This window comes from Electrophorus electricus, chromosome 7, assembly GCF_041902795.1.
Source record: "Electrophorus electricus isolate QZ-2024a chromosome 7, ASM4190279v1, whole genome shotgun sequence".
NCBI lineage: Eukaryota > Metazoa > Chordata > Actinopteri > Gymnotiformes > Gymnotidae > Electrophorus > Electrophorus electricus.
The window spans coordinates 30,047,938-30,056,713 of NC_137503.1; the positions used below are offsets into that span (position 1 = coordinate 30,047,938).

General features: G+C 40.3%; 1 protein-coding gene across 1 annotated transcript; it reads right to left on the reverse strand.

The window, feature by feature from the left end:
* Positions 1-248: 248 nt before the first annotated feature.
* Positions 249-5,572, reverse strand: si:ch211-142k18.1 (uncharacterized). Its single transcript, XM_027002993.3, has 3 exons — positions 5,403-5,572; positions 1,540-2,066; positions 249-1,014 (listed from the first exon to the last, which is right to left on the reverse strand). The coding sequence occupies exons 2-3, from the start codon at positions 2,058-2,060 to the stop codon at positions 876-878; spliced, it is 660 nt and encodes a 219-aa protein (XP_026858794.3). The 5' UTR covers positions 2,061-2,066; positions 5,403-5,572; the 3' UTR covers positions 249-875.
* Positions 5,573-8,776: the final 3,204 nt, after the last annotated feature.

Here is an 8,776-nt window from a genome sequence, read left to right on the forward strand (position 1 = left end):
GGTTACACGCGGAATGTTAACCTAAACTAACGTGTCCATGATGAAAATGAAATATAGGCCACACACACACACACACACACACACACACACACACACACACACACACATATATATATATATATATATATATATATATATATATATATATATATATATATATATATATATATACACACACACACACACACACACACACACACACACACATTTATATAGGCTACTGTTGCGACATTTAGACCATATTTATTTTAAATAATGTAATAACAGCAATTAAATTAGCAATTTATTCAGTATATCTTCATATGTCATATTTTACACATTGTTTTAATATGTCTGTTATGATTAATAAGTAGTGGGAGTTAAACCATTCTCATTTGGTAAAGATGAGACTCCTTTCAGCCTTGGCCTCCAGATGAGGCTCCGTTTATTTTTGTGTGACATCACCGTCATTTACCATTTTTCCACTACAACTCTAACTTACATGTATCCCTGCTGACTGAGCGGACCTAGCCGTCTGCTCTCCATCTGAACCCTAGCACCAAGACAGCCAGACCATAACACTCCGCTAACTTCCTGAAATTGGAGAGAAAATGCACTGAACGTCACTTCGTTGCCAAGAGCGCCCCTCCCCCCATTATAATTCATAGACGTAAAAAAAAGGAAACGGTCAAAACCAGGACCTTTTATGAAATCAGTCAATCATCCCTGTAATAAGCTTTCTGGACAAGTGTAACTCTAGTACCGTTGCACAACACAATATCGAATTATCTTTCTACGTGTCCCTTGCCTCCAAATAAATCTGACTTGTAAAAACATTGCGATGATGTTTTTTTCATCTGAACTGGCAATCCTCCCACTGAAGGGTTTAGGGCTTTTTAGTGAAGGACTCTTGTGGTCTTTCTCAGCTGCTTTGTTAGCGCCATGTGCAGCGTCCGCGAGGAGATCTCCAGTCGGCTGGCGATGTCTGCTGTCGCTCGCAGTATCTGTTCAAAGGCTAGAGACCCTTCTTTGATTCTTAGAGAGGGACACAAAGCAAAGAAGCAGCATCAGAGCAAGGCAGAGAAAAAAAAAAAAGGAAAATAAAGAAAAGAACTGGGTATGAGCAGAGGGGGGCCCAACTCAGCTCTGAACAACCCACAATTTGAGGGCCAGTAAGGAGATACAGTCAACATTCCTTCCCACTGTCCATGCTGATGATGGCAAACCCAGAAGCCACAGTCAAGGCAAAATGGCAATGGGTTGTCTGGGGCTTTCTGGCTTTGTATTTGTCAGGTTCTTTTGTTTTATAATTTAATTGCAATTGACATTAAGACTTTTTAAAAATTTCTAATAACAGCTTAAAGTGGTACAGCTTTTTCCTATAGATTCTTAGGAAACTACAAAGCTAAATTGTAACCCCTTAGTTATTTTTGCTGAATTTATAAAAAAATCTTACGTTTACTTTTTGTAGGTCTTCTATGTTGTTACATTTTTAAAAGAGAAGGTGTGTGAATTTAGTTCTCTCCTATATTAGTACTACACCTTCAAGAATCTGCTTACTTCTGAATTCCAGCCTGGGCATTTAGGAAGTCTCCCTCCAGCTGGTTCTCCAGCTCCTCTGCTGCTTTCTTCATTACCCCCTCACTGCTGGCATGATCCTCCCTTATCCCGGCAATGTTCTCCTGGATAACCTCCTGATAGCTATGCTCGCCCATCTCTGCTCCGACAAATTGGACCAGATTCTCCACCACTGCCTGGTTCCCATGCTGGAGGGCTTTTAGATAAGCCACTTCTTCCCTGGCTGCCCTTAATCGCCTGTACATAGCCTGGTTGGTCTGGAAGTACACAGAGCAGTCATCTGTGGTGGTCTCTGGGATGAGTTGGAAAAGCGGCTTGGTCCAGTATGTGTTCCCAAACCAGGCTGGATCATCCTCGGCAGTATGCAGAACAGGAGTCGAAACATTGAACACAGCCTCCAGCACGCTGCCTGAACCCCAGTCTTCTGTGTCACCACTCTGGCACTGGACCGGCATCAGCAAGGTTATGAATAGCGTTGCAGCCAGAGCCCAGCACTGCCCCATACTGGCCTAGGAAGGAGAATAAGTTTACTGCCTGTGACCTTTCTAACCTGTAAGCAGAAGGAGTAAAGAATGCGACCCCAGGAAGTGAAAGATATAAGGCTTTTAGATCAAAGCTGGCGCATGTCCTCTTGGAATAATCAATGTTCAATTGCCAAGACATGACCTCACCACAGAAAAAAAATAAAAAGGGACTCTTAACAAATGAAGTCTAGCTTGAGGTTCCAGAAGAACCATAAGATTTCTAAATGTTTTCTGAACAAAGCACAAACCGAAAAATAATCCAACTATAGTTGGTGAAAAACACCATCTGCATAACATTAAGAACATAAAACCCACATTTATATCTGCTGCCACAGTTAACAGATTCATGAAAACATGACTTCACATTTGCTACAACGTTTGCTGCTTTCAGTCATGCCACCAACCATGACATCTGTCATGGTGTTGTCAGCACTATGACCTACTACCTGTCAACAGCTGTCTGTTTAATGTCTGAGCCTGGCCTCCGCTCATACAGCCTGGAGGCTGCACTCTAGATGAAGTAACCTTATCTCATTACATTGCTCTTGGAATGGGATGCAAGAAGAATGACATTTTCTATGAGTGGAAAACACACAAGATCCACTGAATCTTAAGGATTACCACGTTCCCTTGAGCCTGAAAAAAACCCAGTGTCTTGTGTTGTAACACCTTGTGAGAGGTCAAAAAATGGAAGTAAGTAAGATATATCTGTAAAACTATGTTTAGTGTTGCGCCTGCCATCTGCGTAGTGAGTGTTAAATGAAACAGTTCATTTTTACAAGCTTTTCCAGAGCATGTGGTAGTTTGGCTGCTGGTATGCGCACTGAGCACATTTGTATATGTGAAGGTCTTGAGGTGCAGTGTGAGAAAGCTTTAAGGGAGAACTGTTTATGTAGTCCTCCATGTCCAGGGACAAAAGAGAGCTTACTCTCAGAATAGACTGCAATGATATAGTCTGAGTAACACAGCTGGATAATCTTTGCTGATTCCTTCACAAAAGGTCAATTTCCTTGGAATTACAAGTTGAGTTCGGTGGACATAAAAACCTAGACTCAGATTTAGGGTGGCTGTTTAAGGCTCCTGCAAATCCTGTCCACAAAGCCCTGATACATGTTCTTGACTCTAATCTTAGGTTTTTCGCTAGCGACATTAAACCGTCCACGCCAGCGGGGCGATCTTTCAAACTTTGGTAATTACATGTCAGTTTGTGCAAGATACCACAGTAAATATGACTACATATGCCAGCTGTGATTAATACCTTGACATTTATGTTTGATTTACAAAGCAAATGAATCTTTTGGTGATTTATAGAAAGTACTCCAGTCATAATGGCTTATTGGTTCAATGTAGAGTCTTGTGAAGCCCCAGCAGCACCTTATTACGACACGCTCCTATACTCCTTCACACACTCCTTTATTAGCATCTTGTCTACTGCAGAGTGTCTCAGCGCTCAGCAGCCTTGTGGGAGCTTGTCTGAAATGTGATAGCAGTTTTTGAGTGAACAGACAGACTCAGCAACTCTTTCTCACCACTTCTGCATTTTTGTGCATTTCTCGGTTTGTGGTCAGGATGAACTCTACTGGCTAATTGGGGGGGGAACACACTGCCTGCTCACTGTTCAGTGCCCCCATTTTCCCCATTCTCATGACTGCTGCAAGGTTTCATTTAGCCTTTCTTGTCATAATGACATAGCCTCTTTAAGTTTCAGGAAATCCATTGTGTGAAATAAATCCCCTGCCTTCCAGGAGGCAGTCTTCGGATTTAAAGCCCTGGCTCAGCCTTTAGTGCTTTCATGTATGGAAAGCGTTACTGCTGCTCACTGCTGCCTGTTCATGATTAGCAGGACGTGTGAGCTCAGATGCATTACAAAAAACAGAAGAAGCTATAGAAAACACAGCCCTTTGAACCTCTCCCATGCACAAGCTGCTGCCAACCCCCCCCCCCCCCCCAAAAGGGCAATTTGTTGTTCATGTATGTTGTTGATTGACATTTTCACTGTGGAAGGCAGACCACATTGGTAACCCAGCAGACTGACCGTAATGAAAGTCTTTTCAGACCGCAAAGATGAGACGAGTGATTTATTTCTTATTTACTCGCAGCTTAATAATGAGGAGCTGGAAATGCACAGATCCTTTTCCTGCCCTGGAACTAGAAAACTTCTAAAGCGTCTTAATGAGAATTCCAAAATATAGTGTTACAAGTAGTGCACTAAAATGTCCTAGACACTGAAGGTGTAATTTTAGGGAATGTGTCATATTTCATTGTTAAGCAGAAGAAGATGAAAATGCAATGAGGTTTCTGTTGTGTCTTTGTGGACTTTGTGCTTTTGTTGTGCCTTTCTGGTCAGTACATTATGCATCATCAAAGGTTCACAGAACATGGACTTGCTTGGTGTGTCACATCTTCCAGAACCATTTAAAGTGAATTTGTGTCATAAGCATACTGCTCACATTAGCATTTGAGAATGAACAATGGCCAAAATGTTTTGAATATGATTAGCTGTTTCATCATAGGTGGGGCTGCCAAGATGGCAAAATTATATAAGATTTAACAAAGGAGAGAAATAATTTATTTGGTCATTTAAATTTCTTATTTTGTGCCACAAAAGAGCATCCAGTTCTGCTGACCTTTAAATGACAGAGCAGTTCAAAACAGCTGAAAGGCTTTCACTGGTAAAACCTGTGTCCATGTCTGCATGCAAAAAGAAGGCCACTATTAGACTCGTGTATTTATTGCAAGGCAATGTTGCTAGTTTTCTTTGCACAATGAAAGTAACCACGAAGGTAAAAGAGAGCATCTTAACTACACGGTTCATACTGAGTGCCGGAGTTACAGTGGGTTTTTGACAGGGACTCTGGAACACTTCTCTGCCTAATGCATGGCAGCACTTTCCAGCTTCTGGCTCAATTTCTGCTGACTAGCGAATAGAGAAGGTAAGCCATTAGCATTTCGGTCTTTCTCAAGTGGACCTCTTAGGTGTGTATCCCCCCATATATGTTACACCTTTAACATATCATATAGGTGTTATGACAGCTCAGCCCCTGGCTATGTAACTTGAGTGACTGGCTCCATGTCTAAAGACCGTCACCTCTCACCCGCTGTATGTGAAAATAGAACCCTAAAGAGAATAAATAAATGATGACCAGAACATCATTGAATACTATTGGAAAATTTTGTTTGATTATTCCCTATAGGCAAAATATCTAATATGACAATTTCCATCAAAAGGTTTTTTTTTGTCTTTTTCATACAGCAACTATAATACCTCAGTCTTTCTCCTCAAAGAGATGCTAAAGCAAGAAACACAAAAGCTTGACTCACCAAAATCCTACAGCCTCTAAGACAAGGTGAACTTTCCCGTGTGTTCAAAATGCTAAAATCCTCAAGCTGCCATTCAGAGACTGGGAGGTGGAACACAATCAGTCTGTCTCCAACTTCATTGCTTTCACTCCAACAGTAATGTCTCAGGGGTAGGCTGGAGAACTCCAAAGGCTGGGCCCCTGTCTGGTAACTACTGGAAGGGGAGGGATCATTTGCAAAAGAGTAGAAACTCAAACTTTTCTTTCTTTTGCGGTTAAGAGAGAGAGGTAGTGAGGGAGAGAGAGCAGAGGGCGAGAGAAAACAGAGAGAGAAAGAGAAGGAAAGTAAGTGGAAGGGGGGGAATAATCTAGATCACATCTGTGCTGTGCTTTCTAATGAACAGTGAGAGTTAGTGGACCAAGGGAAAAGCCTCTTTATGACCCTTCCAGATTTTTCCTCAACAGCTGCAAATTAAAGTAGTCCCAACGAACATGAAATTCAATAAATTAGGTTATCAATGGTAAAGATCAACACAATCTTCCATTACCATTTATAAATGCATATATCTACATAATCCTGCCTATTGCCTTTCATAAATGTGATTTCTGTTTTAATTAAAGTGTGCTTTACTTATGGGTAAAACATAACTGCCAGAAAACAATCATATTTTCACTGGCAAGAAAACTGAATTTATTTCCCACCTTCAAAAGATGTGTGACTCAGTGCTCCAGAGATAACCTGCTGAACAGAAACTCAACCAGGACAGCTTTAACTCTGAAGATACCACAGCATATAAATTTGTTTTGGAATTATCTGTGCTTCACAGTACTTCACTGTGCTGTACTTCATTAATAATAAGTCAGTTCAAGAGATCATCACATGAAAATTTGCATCATCTTAATCATGTTAAAATGGTGCAACAATGGTCATCAAATTTGGGCTAAATGTATAGAACGTATGCAAAGATAATCTTTGTTTTCATATAAACAGGGTTGAGCATATGTAGAGAGTGCTACAAATCCCAGGAATATTTAATTCATATATAAAATATCAGTTCACATACACATTCATAAATGACTGATAGAGGCACTTGGTTTTTCATGCATTATTCAGATTTTAATACAAAACAATTGCCATCAGGAAAATTGAATATTTTCCTCTAAACTGAAAATATTGTATTCATGACTTTTTTTTTTTTTTTTTAAAGATCTCCCTAATCGGTTCTGCAAATAGGTGATTCACCTTTGTGGGTGTCAGCAATTTTTTCACAGAACCTTTGGTCTCCTTTTGGCACCTGTCCTGCCCAAGCTGCGGGTCTCTACCCTAACCCCTCCCCCTATTTAATTTGTGTCCTCGTCTTCTTTGCTGTGTCATCAGTGGCCGTGAAAATAGCGTTTCTCTTGTGGTGGTGTCCTTTTTTGAAGTCTTGGTAATATTAGCATCATTCAGCTGCACCTCCCAAGTTCCTGGTCTCTTAGGTTTGCATCGCTGTAGAGGTGATACTTTCTGCTTGTGTCCTTATCTTCTCTGCCTGCTGGGTTTAGGTTCCAGACAATGCTGTAATGAAATCTGTATACATTTACATCCAACCAGCTCCCATTTAGTGAATTGTGAATAATTACTACATAAACACTGTCACTAAATGTAAATAATCAAATATACTCTGCTCAACATTACAACTAGGTGTTCTGTCGGTTCAGACCAGACAGAGTAGCCTTCATTCCCAACACAACTGTTCACACACACACACACACACACACACACACACACACACACACACACACACACACACACACACACACACACACACACACACACACACTCTCTCACACTCACTGTTGAGCAATACATTGTGGTATATGGAATGAGAAAAGAAAATTAAAATGTGTCCATTAATGGAAGAGGCTTGTAAATTATAGAGCATGTGTATATGGTCCAGCTGCAGTGCAGTTTATAACTTGGATGCCTTTTTGCCTAGTGCCACTCAGGAAATTAAACACAATTGTATACTGGTATGTGGGAGGAGAGCCAAAGACCTAAAGCAGTGCTGCATAAAGGAGAACAAGTACTAAGAATTTGCATCGTGTCTACATTGTTGTTACATAGGACATTAGCCATGGTTGTAGGCAAAGGGTAAGTTCCATATTCACAGTGGTATGAATGAATCAGCGTGTAAGCCAGCCCTGTGTCTTCTTTTAAGTCTGGAATAATGCTTCTCACTTTGCATTGAACACAAACAATGTAGCAAGTCCAATCTGTGATCATGCGCCAGTGATAACTTACAGTCCAAAAAAACTCTCTCCCTTTATCTATCTATCTATCTATCTATCTATCTATCTATCTATCTATCTATCTATCTATCTATCTATCTATCTATCTATCTATCTATCTATCTATCTATCTATCTATCTCTCTCTGTCTCTTTTCTATTGAGTAATAATTCCTTTGATGATTCATTGTCTGATTCTTGGGATTTAACTCTTTCCTTACAAGCAAGCCCCAAATGACCACAGCAAGATGTGGACTTCTTTAAAAATATGTCTGACTTTGGACTTTAAAGTATACCTCTAACTTGCTACTATCTTGTATCTTGTTATTTATTTTCCCCCATTTTCAGAACTTGATTATTTCTTTTGCTTCATATGTTTAACTGACAATGACCACACTGTAGTGGATGTTAAACAGGAACAGCGCAGACTCATGCATCCAGATGAGAATTAAGAGCCACTTTGGCTTGTGCTGTCTCTGGTGATAACTAATGGTCAAACCTTTTCATGATAAAAGATATTCAACTCTTAGATAACCTTTGATCTTAGGCCACTGTGCACACCACACATGTATATTTGTAAGTCATGCTGAGAGGCTGCAATTCAGAAAAGTATGGTTGAAGTGATAAATATGAGTGAAGCCAGAGACCAACTGCATGACATATGACCAAGACAAGAGATGTCGTGCAGAAGTGGTGTATAAATCAGGGTGGAATGCAGTATTTGTTGTGCTGACAGACATAAGTGCATGATGTCTATGAACCTAGATATTCTGAATTACCACCATACGAACAACCATAAGAAATGCACCCCCTAGTACTCATATTCTGTCCACATCATACCCACATTCATTTCTTTACTGATAGTAAATTGAAAATAAACCAATTGTGACTGATGGTGTCACAAATGGTGTGGAACTAAGGAATCTCATTCAACAAACAAGGCACTGCTGCAAAATATACCCTGACAGGGTGATTAGGATTCAGATGTTTGTTAATCATTCTGGAGAAGCTCATTCTGCTGCAATGACACTTTCACAGGTTTTAATCAGCTTACTTTTCCAAATAGAGTCACAATTTCCACCGGGAGAAGACCATTGCTTGTTTGCTACCAGTTAACCAGGAGTTA